Source organism: Haliotis cracherodii, unplaced genomic scaffold, assembly GCF_022045235.1.
Source record: "Haliotis cracherodii isolate W230 unplaced genomic scaffold, xgHalCrac1.p SCAF_6, whole genome shotgun sequence".
Classification (NCBI taxonomy): Eukaryota; Metazoa; Mollusca; class Gastropoda; order Lepetellida; family Haliotidae; genus Haliotis; species Haliotis cracherodii.
Genome location: NW_027266319.1, coordinates 37462264 through 37477700, shown reverse-complemented (window position 1 = coordinate 37477700; position 15437 = coordinate 37462264). Strand labels below are relative to the sequence as shown.

At 38.9% G+C, this 15437-nt stretch overlaps 1 protein-coding gene across 1 annotated transcript in view; it reads left to right on the top strand.

Annotated features, from left to right (window-relative positions):
* LOC139446410 (receptor-type tyrosine-protein phosphatase epsilon-like) overlaps positions 1-14728 on the top strand; it is a 32567-nt gene extending 17839 nt beyond the window's left edge. Inside the window, exons 7-26 of the mRNA XM_071227737.1 lie at positions 39-179; positions 1065-1205; positions 1351-1497; positions 3154-3291; positions 7031-7287; positions 7913-8000; positions 8490-8551; positions 8761-8797; positions 8963-9060; positions 9159-9284; positions 9430-9569; positions 10326-10461; positions 10789-10935; positions 11099-11189; positions 11518-11591; positions 11824-11946; positions 12154-12285; positions 12538-12674; positions 13189-13324; positions 13705-14728. Of these exons, the coding sequence (XP_071083838.1) occupies positions 39-179; positions 1065-1205; positions 1351-1497; positions 3154-3291; positions 7031-7287; positions 7913-8000; positions 8490-8551; positions 8761-8797; positions 8963-9060; positions 9159-9284; positions 9430-9569; positions 10326-10461; positions 10789-10935; positions 11099-11189; positions 11518-11591; positions 11824-11946; positions 12154-12285; positions 12538-12674; positions 13189-13324; positions 13705-13776 (2423 nt within the window). The 3' untranslated portion in view covers positions 13777-14728. The remainder of the gene's footprint in view (positions 1-38; positions 180-1064; positions 1206-1350; positions 1498-3153; positions 3292-7030; positions 7288-7912; positions 8001-8489; positions 8552-8760; positions 8798-8962; positions 9061-9158; positions 9285-9429; positions 9570-10325; positions 10462-10788; positions 10936-11098; positions 11190-11517; positions 11592-11823; positions 11947-12153; positions 12286-12537; positions 12675-13188; positions 13325-13704) is intronic.
* Positions 14729-15437: the final 709 nt, after the last annotated feature.

Genomic DNA, 15437 nt, shown 5'->3' with positions numbered 1-15437 from the left:
ATATAGACAGGTTTTAAGTTCTGCCTTTGTTTGTACAGCATGTCAAAATGGTTCCTACGGTAAGAACTGTACCGAAAAGTGTGGAAACTGCCTTGATGGTGATATCTGTAACAGGACCAACGGAACCTGTTCTAGAGGATGTGCATCGGGATGGATCAGTGACGACACATGTCATCAAGGTGAATATGTCAGATGTCAGATCAAAGTTTGTCGTTGATGTGAGACTGAAGTTTAATGTTTGTTTGTTTGCAGAAGGTTTCAGTTCTATAGTAACCATTCATATTGACAGGGTTTAAGTTCTGCCTTTGTTTGTGCAGCATGTCAAAATGGTTCCTACGGTAAGAACCGTACTAGCGATACTATATGTTGAACTAGCGATCAATGTTGTTCTTGCTTTATAATAGCATTTATCAAAGAATCTACACATGTTATCGACATTTTAGATTTGAATTATTTTGGCCACATCTATTATCTTTGTAAAATCGAATACGGCTGCTGCCACTTGCATTCGATATGAGTGTCTCTCGGCAGTAAATTCTCCGTCTAGGGGTGAGTGAGTTAAAATGTAACGTCGCATCGGCATTATTTCAGCAATACAGCGACTCTCCGTCAAGGAGTAGAGTACACATTGTAGAGTGCATCTGCATAGTGCTTCCGCCGTCCCTATTCAAGTGACCAGCTGATACTGAAAATATTTCCGCGGGCACGTGATAATTTGAAAGCAAACACTCAAGACGCAAATATAATATTTTACTGACAGGCGAATTGATATAAAACATATTTAAACATGTATATGAACTTCAGAATTATGTGCGTTTTGTAAGAACATTGCTAATAAACAATGCAAGTAATTCACTGAAAGCATTGTTATGGATTTTCAATTCCTAAAATGGAGAAAATGATAAACTGCCATATGTACATACAAATACATCAGCTCATTGAAGCATGATGACAACTAAGATGGAAACATAGAGAGGGTAAGAGATGATATTTCAACAGAAGAAGCTCAACAGGTGTGATGCTTATGTTGACAATGATTGGGCTATATGTCTTTGCTTGCGCAGCATGTCCAAATGGTTCCTATGGTATCAACTGCGCCTCCCAGTGTGGAAACTGCCTTGATGGTGATATCTGTAACAGGACCAACGGAACCTGTCCTTGGGGATGTGCATCGGGATGGATCAGTGACGACACATGTCATCAAGGTGAATATGTCTGGAGTCCTATCAAAGCTGATCGTTGATGTGAGATTGAAGTTTAACATTTGTGTGTTTGTAGAGTATTTTTCAGCTTGACGATTGCCATCCAGGTGGACAGAGTGTAATTTAAGTTAAACGTGTTTTGTTGCAGCATGCCCATATCGATCTTTTGGTAACAACTGCTCTTCTGTGTGTGGAAACTGCCAAGACGGCATCAGCTGTGATACGATAAATGGAACATGCCCTGAAGGATGTGCAGCAGGATGGGTGAATGACGACACAATGTTATGTTTACAACGTAAGTACTGACCTTATTCTGTAACTTTCTTCAAAGTTTATGTGCAATACTTTGAACATAATGTTCGGTCATTTGGAGTCACACAGATGTTTATTATTATGACCTTGCAAGTTTTGCTTGCTTTTAAATAACTTTTATCAAACAAATTGATGTAAAATCAAATACGTCTCTTGGGACGACACATTTCTGCACTGTGAGGCCTGTGTTGAGCAAAACCTTTTCACAGAGTTTTCTTGTGCATGAGTTGGGTGTAACACCCCTACGAACAGGATTGTAGTAAGTGGTATTATATCGAGACAGTTGGATATGTGTGGACTACTCAAGTTGGTAATCATGTAGGTCTTTGAAGGTAAAGTTTTAGTTTGATGGAATCTGCGAGAACTTTCTTGAAACTATTTTATTTGTCAAATGACCAATGAACAAGAACATCCGGTGACACTTTAATGCATTTACTGCTTTCGTTGAAAATAATTAAAATCGATATGATTTTGAATTACGGCTGATGTTTACAAGTGTAGAGACTCTGCTGCAAATAAGTAAAGGTTTATACATATGCATAAGGCTTCATGTTTCATTGGCTTCCACCTCTGTGTTCTCTGTCCATCATGTTGTGACCGTATTATCCTTCTGTTGTCATTACCATCATGTTGTGACAGTATCATCCTTCTGTTGTCAATACCTACTCGTGTTATCTCACTCATGTATGCTATTGTTGTTACTGTTAATCAGGGGGCACGGGTGGCCCAGTCGTCTAAGGCGCCGTGATTCGCTGTGCAGAGTTGCGTCCCTTGGGCACGCCAGAAACCTATGATTGTGGGTTCGAATCCCGGTTCGCCCCAATTATGTTTCTAGGTTTGTCAGCACCATACCCGTGCTCGTGGGTTTCACCGAAGTGGTAAACGTCTGAGACCTGCATCACTTCGGGCTTTCCTCCCACATTAAGCTGACACGCCGTGATATAACTTGAATACTGTTAAAAGCGGCGTTAAACCAAACTCACCCACCCACCCACCACTGTTAATCATCCACCTACTATATATATTCTGTACAATGTTCCTAATTCCTCTTACTTGACAACAGTATATGGATCTATACCGAAACGTCGCCTTTACAGTATTAAAGAAGTTGTTATCCATAAATTGTGTCTACTTTGTCATTCTTCAACTTCTAAGTATTGCCTATCAAACAATTCGTTGGCATATTATTTTAGCCAATGTTCACTACTTTATCTGACTCATGTTTTCTGCATCAATTGATAATTACAAAACAACTACTAATCAAGTTACTGAATTGTCACCAATTGTTCTCATATTACCTTCTAATAAAGTTTCCACTCTTTAAGCCACGTGCTTTCAGAGAAAAAACATTGAAATAATGACACTTAAAATTTTTGTTTGTCTGTTGTTAGGCATCTTAAACAATCATGCAGGGTGTCAGTGTGACAGTCCCAACCCCAACCAACGCCTAAAATATAATTTTTTGCAAGGGGCGTGCACTAGATAAATATGAATTATAATACCATTAATAGCAATTGCTGCTCTACAGGCATTCTATGTTTGTATAAATATGTATGAATATATAGACATGACTAGGTATCTGTCATGACTGCTTTTGATCTATTTGCCTTTATGCCTAAACCACATCGTTTACAACCAGCATGTCCCAACGGTACCCATGGTAACAGTTGCGGCTTCAAATGTGGAAATTGTCAGGCTGGTGATGTATGTGCCAAGACAACAGGGTCATGTCCTAGAGAGTGTCTAGAAGGATGGACAGGTGACACTTGTGGAGACAGTAAGCATTTCCATTCCTATCAATTTGTTTTTATAACTTGAAAAGAAATTAAGAGTACCGTGTTTAAAACAGATTGGCATGTTGCAGCAGCAGAAAACAATCCGAAATATTTTAGATTTTTCGTTATTTTCTTTTGTATGCATTAAATATTGATAACTATATGTCAATGTCTAAATGTCTTAAAGCTATGCATGCTATTCAGTGATGCATGTGCACACGGTGTACATGTAAAGTACCGGGCAAAGGAAAGTATACATCCATGATATATGTATACAAACTCCCACACAAATAGGAAATGGTTTTTCGATGGCGAAGTGTTTCATACGAGTATCATAGGCGATGTTGCCGTTTGCGTAGGAATGGTAACACCAGGGGTTGAAGGACGTCATTCCTGTAGATCTGGTCATTGTGGTTGCCATCGATGATGACAAGTTCCGTCAGTTGGTTGCCACAAATTCCTCTCCAAACCTTCACCACCATGTGGATGCACTTTCTCAACGCAGCATGGCGCCATCAATCGTTCCCCATGCGACGATAAACACAAATAATCAGAATCTGCATTTGTCAGTCAAAAGCACTCTCTGACAGTCATATGTGCAACTCCTACCGGTCAGTGTCTTCTTCGACGTTGATGTGCAAGGGTCAAGGCCATTCCTCGGAATGCAAAATGTGCACGTATCGGTCATCCTGGGGTATCGTAACGCGTGATCCGTTTGCCTCATTCCTACGACTCCATCCATGTGTCGTTTGTAGTTTTTCTTTACCGGTGATGTTTTAGTAACGACCCATTGCATTTTACGAGTACACTTGCATCAATGGTTTGTGTTTTTTTTACTTTGGAATAATTGATTGATAATCATATTCTCTCTTCATAAACAACTGTGACTTAGTTGATGCACAACCATCTGGTTTCATTAAATAGTCATGAAGGCTCAAATATTAGCAGTTATAGTGTCTTGGTTCGACAGACTGTTGTTACTTATTAGTTAGTTCATATTACTATTTTATTATGAATCAAATAATGTTCAACTTTTGTTAGTTTGCAGCTTCACGTTTTACATTTAATCGCAGAAAAGTAAAATCCTGATTAATTGTTTTTACATGTACATATATTTTCTAGTTTTCTTTGTTCTTGTGTATGTATTCATTACTTATACGGATGTGGCAGTGTCTTAAATCTATGCAAGCGTTGAAGTGATGAGTAGCACGTACATGGTATACATGTATGTGTTTGAGTGAGAATGTGTGTCTGACTGTGTGACTATGGGGAGGGGGTTATATTATTCGTGTTGTTGGCGTCAGCCCTTGCCGAGGTTTGTACCTAATATTGTACACTCGTACCTGAGTGTGTGAAAGAGATCTAACATATTCCAAGTATAATAATGAAATGCATCTACAGTATAAATTCTTCATTGTTAGAAATTAAAACCACGTCTTTGTATTGTAATTTCAGTTTTAAAAGTATAAATGATGACTGTTATGATTAGTTACGAAGTTGCGACCTTTCACAGTTACATTGTTAATGTTTACGTTTTGTTCTTGAAAGCTCTTGTTGACAAAGCCTCGATGGCAGCAATTATTGGAGGGGCAGTTGCAGCTCTTTTGGTCATCGTTGTCATTGTGACAATTGTCATTTACAGGAAACGGTAAATGTTCAAAAACATTTATACATTCTACAGACACTCATAGATTTGTTCCAATATACGTTTGATCCATTAAGCTTTATCTGTGTAGATTCCGGGGTAGAATAGGTCTTCAGCAACCCATGCTTGCTGTAAAAGGTGACTCGTAAAAGGCGACTAACGGGATCGGGTGGTCAGGCTCGCTGGCTTGGTTGATGCATGTCATCAATCCTAATTGCGTGGATCGATGCTCATGATATCAATCACTGGATTGTCTTGTCCAGACTCGATTATTTACAGACCGCCGTCTTATAGCTGGAACATATAGCTGGAGTGCGGCGTTAAACAACAAACCAACCAACCAACTTTATCTGTGTATACAGTTTTCATACTTTTGAAACAATGTGAATATACTTGTATCTTTTTAATGCAACATAACAATTATATTGGGTTACATTATTCTTACCGCTATACTGGGGTTTAATTCAAATATTTTCACAGGAAAGAACGGAAGCATGATGACCCGATAGTGCCCGCTCCACTGAAAGTGCTTCCAAACGCAGCTGGTAAAGGTAACAATCACTGTTGATTTCTAAGAAGAGGCTTCTGTGTTTTGAAATATGAAGTAGTCCCACTGTGGTTAAGCTAAAGCGCTCGTTCCGTACATAAAATAGTTTACAGTGTGACTACATCAACTTTCAAAACACAGTAGGTGTATTTCCATCCCACCATGATGAATTATATCAGAATGGATTTCAAAACCATAGTCTTTGGGGAACGCGTTAACATTAGACATGGATACACAGGTCGGCGATCTTTGAACGTTCCGAAAAGGGGTCGCAGGTAGTGATAAACGTAAAACATACGAGGGGCGTTCAATAAGTTTTGCAACTTCAATACATGACCAAGTCACAGAATATATTTTGCACTTTTATTTTTCAATACAATCTCCATTCACTCAATACACATATTCCATTTGTCCTTCAAGCTTTTAATACCACTTTTTTTATTAGAAATCCGCAGATTGGCCCTCTAACCACGCCTCTGTGGCAGCCTTTATGTCCTCGTCATCCTGGAAGCGTCTTCCACGTAGGGCAGATTTCATTTGCCGGAACAGGAAATAGTCACTGGGCGCTAAATCTGGGCTGTTGGGTGGGTGATTTAACGGTACATCCCAGACTTAGCCCCCAGTGACTATTTCCTGTTCCGGCAAATGAAATCTGCCCTACGTGGAAGACGCTTCCAGGATGACGAGGACATAAAGGCTGCCACAGAGGCGTGGTTAAAGGGCCAATCTGCGGATTTCTATAAACGTGGTATTAAAAGCTTGAAGGACAAATGGAATAAGTGTATTGAGGTGAACGGAGATTATATTGAAAAAAAGTGCAAAAGATATTCTGCGACTTGGGCTCATATTGAAGTTGCAAAACTTACTGAACGCCCCTCGTATCACTGAGGTTCAAGATTATTTCCTTTTTTGCCAAACTGGTTCTAAATAACGGTTACTAATTATAAAAACATAGTTTTGAAAAACGCAATGATGAAATAACCCTCTATACGTACAGATTTAATTCCATCACAACCTCCTGCATACTTGCACTGCTTGGACTCAACTAAGTCATTTCTTGGCAGTCACCGGGACACCTCATTTCTTCTTATTTTGTGATTTATAGTTATGTTTCAGTTGGTTTGGAATATCTTCCCAACAGTAATACATATTACGAATGACTATCTCTCCGTCCCAAACTTGGACCAGGGTGAAATTGACTTACTACCGTTACTCTTCGCTGCCCATGGTTGCCAAAATAGTAGCTTACAGCGACAGTGTTATTTACAAATGGCTGACCCTAGATATAATGTTTTTTTTACAGTCATTGGTATATGCATCAATGCGTAGGCTATCGATATGTTCCTGAGCACGTTTTGTCTGTGAAAAGGCTCAATTTAAAAGAAGTATAAGGAAAAAGGTTTCCGCTTTTCAAACAATCAAAATCAAGCATTCTTCAATGTCATGGAAGAATAGGCACCATGTGACAAACATTTTACAAGCAACGTTATGTAAATAAAGTAAACAAAGTGTATGGGTAGTTTATGCTCTTTGTATTCTTTTTATTCAGGAACAAAGATATTGTGCTCAAATCAGAAAAAGCATCCATCCCTTTCAGATGACACATCCGGGAGTAGATCCACTCCAAAGCCACCTGAAATGGAAGAAGATGAGGACGCCATGTTTTCTGTTGAGGCTGAAGTAGACGACGACAACGACGCTGCCGCCACCTACTACAACTGGGTACCACCTCACATGCGGCTGGACAACCTGAAACAGTGTATTAGTGAGAAGAAGAAAAAAGCCTCATTTGAAACCGAATTTCAGGTTTGTTTACGAAAAAACATGTATTATAAGCATAACTTAATCACGTTATATGCTAGTTGACATGCACCATATAGATTAATTGTTTACCGTCTGTAAAAGTATATGTTTGTGTGATATTTCGTTTATGAGACTTAGTTAAGAGCCAATGTTTGAATGTGATTCTTCAAATTCAATAGATTTTATTTGTCTATTCATGTTATATTTTTAACATCCCAGACCTATTTAAAAGGTTTAGTTGAAATGCACTGGTTGAAATATGCTTCCTGGTACAACTATTGATAACGGAAAAACCCTGAAGTATGCCTGAATACCACCGTTTTTCGGTTGTCATAAATTGAATAGCGTCTATCTAGTAATACCTATAATATGTCTTTGGGAAGAGATTTGGCAACATTACGATTCTATGGACCATCAGATTGCCAGCTCCATTTGGCTGCCATTATCTACTTAGTCAAGTGCTATGCACGCAAATGCAGGAAACACAGGAATGTGTGGTTTAGAGCAAAGAACATAAATTACAATACACGTTTTCCTGGGAAATTAAAGAGTTATCATGCTGTGCAAAAAAACCCTGTTCTATTTGGATCTACATGTACCACTGTAAAAATGTTCATTTGTGCCCCAGACGATCCCATATGGTGCAAGACATCCATATGAAGCCGGTACAAAACCCGTCAACAAGGCGAAGAACCGTTTTCTTGCACTGTATGCATGTAAGTTAATCATGACCATATTGTGTTTGTTACTAAAGTCATTGTGTTGCAGTAAACTCGACGCCAAAGTACGTGTTAACTACCATATGTCAAGCCTAGTCGATATCGCTAAATCAACATTACACTCGTTTTCCATCACCCCATCTGATCAAAGGCTTTTAATAACCTTATCAATTATTTCGCAACATTTGTCAAGTAATCAGTAATAGAAATAACCTACGTTTCGAGTGTAAGATAGAGGGAATTCGAGATTTAAGTGTTTGGGTAATGCCAGCTTTAACAAAGAGTCGAATTCGCTTATAGACCAGGGGTAATAAGGATTATGGAAATAATAGTGTATGTAACGTTTATAGATTCCTTCAACAAATTATCTCACTTTTGCACATTCCGTTTTTATCGTTCCATGGAGTGAAAATGTAATACGTTTGCCACTTAAAAGACTGCAAGTTTGTTCCAATATTCTTGATGCCGAGTTCTAACTTCAATCAGATGATGCATCGAGGGTCGTGCTGGCGGATGGAGAAGATTACATTAATGCCAATTATATCATGGTGAGTGAGATAGAAATATTTAATATACTTCAACATAACGATGGAAATAATGAATATAAACATTCACTTATGTATCTCAAGTGTCCAATTTCAGTTTGATGTGCTTTCTATACATTAGGTGGTTACATATGGTACATAGTCGCATCGTTATGATTAAAAGCTACAATCGTGAACTTGTGTCTAACTTTGACTGTATATTTTTTTCACAGGGATATGATGATATTCCTATGTATATAGCTACACAAGGTACGCCCCTTATGATTTTTTGTACAATTATTACTTTTTTAATATATGTTTTAATATTTGCATAGGTTTACTTTTTTTCTAAAACGATATATGATTTTTATTAAATGAACGACATGAGAGGCTTCTTCGAGGAGCGATTTGTAATACAGAGTGTTTTGTTCCAAGGACCCAAACCGGGGACAGTTACTGACTTCTGGCGGATGGTGTGGCAGGAGGACGTCACACAGATAGTCATGCTGACCAGGCTGATGGAGATGAACAAGGTAGGATTTGTCGGAATTAGCACAATACATTCTACTACCTAACACATTATTAAAATTACATTAATTATTTTACATCTTTTATTTTTATCTATTGCCAGAAAAAGTGTGAGCAGTACTGGCCCGATGGAAGCAAATCTCAAATCTACGGAGCCTGTAAAGTGACAAACAAAAATGTGACAGCTAGGTCTAACTACACAGTCTCCACTTTTCTAGTACAAAACTCCGTAAGTATAAATAGTTATTTTCAGTTTAACCACCAGTATGGGTTAACAATGTTCCAAGAGTATACACTTCAACTAGTTTGTATGAAAGGATAACATGTTATACTGATATAATTGTGATTGGTATTTACACAATTGGTATTTACAGGGCAACGAGAGAATTGTGACTCATTACCACTTCACGTCTTGGCCTGACCATGGTGTCCCCTCTGCCCCTGCCCTCGTCAACTTCTGGAGACTGGTCAAACAGGGGGACATGGCCAGGGGACCCATGGTGGTGCACTGCAGGTATGATCTGGGTGCTCACTGGCACAGAGACTGGCCATGGGTTTGTTCACTGCAGGTAACTTAGAAGTCGACACATGTACGATGTATATGTTATTCCTATGTGTCAGTGGTTACAGGCTACTATTTTAGTAGCATAGATACGATTCTTACAACTAAAACTGGTGACAGTGGGTGTTTAGGGGTGGACGGATTTTGGTACATGTACATAATTAGCTGAACTTTCCGCGCATGGATGTCGCTAGCCTTGACGTATAGGGAGATGACCCTATCATGGTGATTCAGCTGATTTGTTTACTGGAAATCCGCGGACGTACGGTGCAACATGTGGTTGCACATTGAATGAAGTGCATAGGTGGAAAGGTGGGGTGTAATGGGGTTTGAACGTCGCGTTCAATATTATCGCACTTACATAGCGACATGCATGCACGTGTGCGTGTGGGGAGGAGGGCTGATTGTTCTAGTCGGGACTAATGCCGATTTTATAGTGCTAGCCCACTGAGATACCATGCTGCAGTGTAACATGGGTACCCCACGCAGACCATCTTAATGCCGAGCGCCAGGCAGGGTAACTACAAGTACCATATCTTACCCCTGGCCTTCTGCTCTCCGGGCGGACGTTGTGCTCCTAGACCACGGATGCGATCAAGTGGAAAGGAGATTCGTGGCGAATACAACATTTAATAACTAAGTACATGATGTTATCATCCTGAATGTCTGAGAGCAGAAAGTGTCAATGAGTGATATTCATATGTTTAGCGCTGGTGTTGGCCGAACAGGGGCGTTCATTGCCCTGGACTACCTGATGGATGAAGCTGAGAGTAACCACAGAGTCAATGTGTTCATGTGTGTCAGCAAGATGAGACAGAACAGGATGAACATGGTCCAGACAGTGGTGAGTACGTGAATCTGTTAAGTATTTTACTTCTTAACCCTAGCGGTTCATCGGTTTCGTCCGACTGCTTTAAAGTTATGAATGCTTTTAGTTTGTATTTGAGATTAAAGTTGATGTTGATGAAGGAGCCTGCAGAGGATATCTTACTTAAAACAACACTACTCCTTAAGAGTATGGGAGGTCTTTTGAAAGAGATGGCTCTAAGAGTAAGGTCTGATTCTGACAAAATGAATTGATGAATATTGTACATGTGTTTGGTCAGTATTCAAACATCGTCTCATTCTCAAGCTGCAGTTCATAATGTAATACTACAAATGTTCTATTCAGAGACAATACGAGTTTGTGCATGATGTGGTCCTGGAGGCTCTCAATAGTCGAGGAACACGCTACACGTCGTCTGAGTTTGACAAAACGTTTGGTGTTGGCGAAACGTTTACACCACCCCAAGAGGATATGCTGAAAGAACAGTTTAAAGTATGTAAATGTAAATATAACTGTCGTACCTTTCCGTTGAAGCCATTGTCTTTGATTAGTTTGTTTATTCATATTTGTTATGAAACATAGTTGTGTGATACAATCAGTATAATTTATGATAACCCCAACAAACCAGTACCACTCCCAAAAATATTTTCTTCAGTTACTCCAAGAAGAAACATCTGACCTCGAAGACTCAGAGGCACTGCTTCCAGAGAACTCGGCCAAAAATAGAAACCAGCATATTCTCCCGGGTATAACTGTCTTGACAAATTTGTGTTCTAACATGACTCAAAAGTCCTAAACTACATTTAATCTCATTTAAACTGATCCCATGCGCTTGTAATTATAAAGAGAGAGAGAGAGAGAGAGAGAGAGAGAGAGAGAGAGAGAGAGAGAGAGAGAGAGAGAGAGAGGGAGAGAGTAGTTTCTGCTTTTTAGCCTGCTCGTAATGGCCCCCACACTAATTACTATAATAACCGCGCTACTTGTGTCTCGTATCGGTCACATATATAAATTATACACTCTTCCAAAGGAACTGTTTGACCAGCTGTTGAAGCACCACATGATGTATTCTTGTAGGAAACAAATCCAGGCCCTTTCTGTGTACTCCAGTTCAGGGTCGGAATGACTACATCAATGCAGTGCTTTTGCCAGTAAGTTGGTTTGCAATTATTACATGTAGGATTAATCAATGCGATCACAACTAAATGCCACATTCAGTTAAATCTGATCATTATAAACCTTCTGCTGTTATGTTAAGACGAGCCATCAAGATTTACAGAACTAAAAGATACATAAATAATACCAAACTTTAAAATGGCATCAATATTAAGATATGGCAAAAGGGAGTGTCGGTATATTATTGGTTTGCCTCCTATGTTTTAGTCCATCCTTCGGCCATCGACCATGATAGTTACCCAGACCCCTCTGCCAGACACTGTAGTGGACTTCTGGAGACTGGTGTACGACCATGACTGCTTCACAGTTGTCTGTCTGGATGACTCCAAGGTAAATATCATAGGTGGCGCTTTGTGACGTTTCTACATTCAGATATCAGAGTTGCTGATCGTCTCCGTCTGTCATAGTCAATATCCCTACAAGTATCATGAGAAACGATGCTACAATATATTATCTCTAAATAATATTTATAAGATTCTATATGCATAATGTAATTACATTATGTATGTAAATTGACTCCGCATTTTATTAATCCAGGAGGCTGATGAAATGTACCTTAAAGACAACAAGACGTTACAAATTGGACCATTCAGTGTAAAACGCGTGGAAACTAATTCAAATGGAGCGTTCAATACAGAGACAATGTTGACGCTTGTGCATGCCAAGGAGGTTTGTTTTTTCACTGTGTTATTTTCAGGCAATCAGTTCAGCTCCATTTAATGACACAATGTATATTGCTTTATTCTGGAACGTCACAAATGTCGGAACTCTCGTGACATGATATGTTAATATGTTTAAAAAGTAATTGGGAAGTGACTGAGAACAAGATACTGAGTATATCAGCATAAAGAGGTGTATATTCCATATTTGATTTTCATAAACAGACACACGTATATTATCTGCGTTTTTGTCGTTGTTCAGGACAGCGAGCAGTCAGTCACAGTGTTCCGCTTCCAGGCACCGGACATGATGTCCAGTACTGCATCACTCCTGGAGCTAATCAATGTGGTGGACAGAATCATCAGCTCCGGGGACCATAAGATCCTCATCCACTGCCAGTATACACATCTTTGATATATTACGATGACAAATATATTATATACATTGTGGACTATACCAGACCCCCATCGTTAATACCTCATTGGTATCGTATACATTACGTTCCTCCATCACCTGTGACTACAAAGATCTCTATGCAGTGTGGTCGTGATGCGTGTTCGTCAAGAAATTACATAAGGCTGTGAATTTATTACGGTATTCAAATGAACCCAAATCCTTTGCCTAATTAGTAAATAAAAGCGACAAAACCCTTTCCATAGCCACAAGTAAGTTTTCATGTGCTGAAAGCACTCGATTGTACGATTCCGACCATATCATGATCATGAGTTTATGAATCAGTATTAAATAGTGATGGCATCAGGTGACCGGGTATAAAGACTGCAGATCGACGATAATTCTAAAGCAAAATAAATATAATTGAATTAAAAGTGCTTAATGGGAATGATAGCCCAAAGATGCAATGGCTGCTTGGTGTACTGTGATACACAAGGTGCATGTGTTTCTGTGACTCAGTGACGGTGCTGGCGTGAGCGGCGTGTTCTGCATTGCCCTGAACATCATCAGCAGGCTGAGGCTGGACAGAGACATGGACATCTTCCTCACCATCAGGGAACTGCAGCGTATCAGACCTCAGTTTACTCGGTCCTTCGTGAGTACAATAACTGTTTCATTTAGACGTAAAAAACAGGATAAGTTTCGGGTTGGCAGTTGACATTGTGAGTTCCAAACTACCTACAACTGTCGGAAATATTACAAAATACATTATTCAAGTCAGACTACCGTACATGTATTTTGGATCAATGTAACAGTTATATCAACGTCATGATTCTCACTATATGTTCCCAGAACTGTGGTATTTCGGAACTAATCAGTACAAAATTCTGTCTGCAGTTACATATTAAAGGAAAACTTGTAAATGACGACACCGTGCCACAACGTCAATATCAACAACCATGTTTTCTGCTGGGCTAATATTTGTAATATCTACCGATGGCACCCCATACAACACTAATATGCCGTTATTTGCAGGACCAGTTCAAGCTGTGCTATGAAGTGATAAAGGAATATAACCGTGCTTCCAGTGTCTACGCCAATCTGTGATAACGAAACAACAACCAAATATTCCACACTTATATTCTACACAGAAAGTGTTGGAATGATCAATACTTTTTGTATAAATTTTAGAAACGCTCATGTTGTCTTCACAAGGCAAATGTTCGCACACATTATCCAGAAACTAAATTCCAACATCAGTTACTGACATGTAACCAATTGTATGTTTAAAGCTTGTTAACACATCGTCATGAGAATATATCAACTGATTTCGAGACTGTCAGAATGTCAAATTTATAGCAAATTGCCTTTTAGGATTGAACGACATCGACAATATGTCATTCATTTATTGATAAGCATCCATTAATATGCGTCACACATGTTACTATCATTTCCATTACCCCATAATCAGGGTTGCTTGTGTCAATTTCAAAATCATATTATTAGTACTCTTAAAGATTTTGCAAAGTTTACCTGCAATGCCTGCAAATGTTTATGATACAACCATACTTGCAGTGGTATATGAATTGCTTAGTGTGTTGTTATGGTGGCATTGTCTATGGTATTTCCAATAAAAGATTGAAGAACACATATCATAAATTACCTTGGTTGCTGAGACTATAAAACTGTTATATTCAAGATCAGTTCGTCTATGTCATTTCAGACATTCTTTCTGTGTTAAATAATCCATACCATTTCAGATTCTTTGTCAATCGTACATGCAATCTGAAAATCAATATAAGCATTTGAAACCTGTAAGACCAATGATATGCCTGGTCTTACGACTATAACAGATTTGTAGAACCTTTGCCTCGCTGCATTCTTCAATGTCCTATTTGTGTGTGTTCCGTGTACCTTACATTATCGACCTTCTGTCGTTTTCTTCTTTTTTGGCAATGTCATCATTGGGTAAAAAATAATTTCAAATTTACTCAATTTAAAACTGTATTGAATAATTTCTAATACTTTTTCTGTTAGCCATGCGTTCACATGTTTAGTCTGTTTTTCACTCCATGCATTTGAATTTTGTTTATTGTTACCTTTGGAGGTACTTATAGATTCAGTGCCAATGTATGTTTTATGCCTTACATAATGTTGATAGCTTCTTATAAAAGTATATACACAATTGAGTTTCTCTTGTTTCAAATATACATGGCGCAAATCGTAGGCCATTTATCCAAGGGCAATTAGATGGAGCCTATACTGCTATGTATTTTGCATATTAAGACATGGATGTACACATGTGTGGTTATGAGGTATATATAAGAGTGTTGGACACAATAACGAATATATCATAACCCTCAACACCGAAGTGTTCAACGTTCTTTCCAAGGACTGTCTTAGTCTCTCGGGTTTGGGGTTGTTTTTTAACGTCACACAATATTTAAGCTATATGAGGGCGATCTGTAAACATTCGAGCCCGTGATTCACGTCATGCACATCGATCTGCGCAAATTTGACACAATACCACAATACATCACACAATGTACCCATGCAGGAATCGAACTCGCTCCTTCAGTATGAGTATAATAGAAACATTATCGGGGCAACCCGGGATTGGAACCCACGATCATAGGTTTCTGGTGAGACATTCTTCAAAACCGTAGCTCACTACGCTGTCAAAGTGTTATATACATGTACATGTACAATGGTAGTCATGGCTTAAAAGAGACGCCATTTACGCAGCCTACGTCAGATATAAGGAAAAG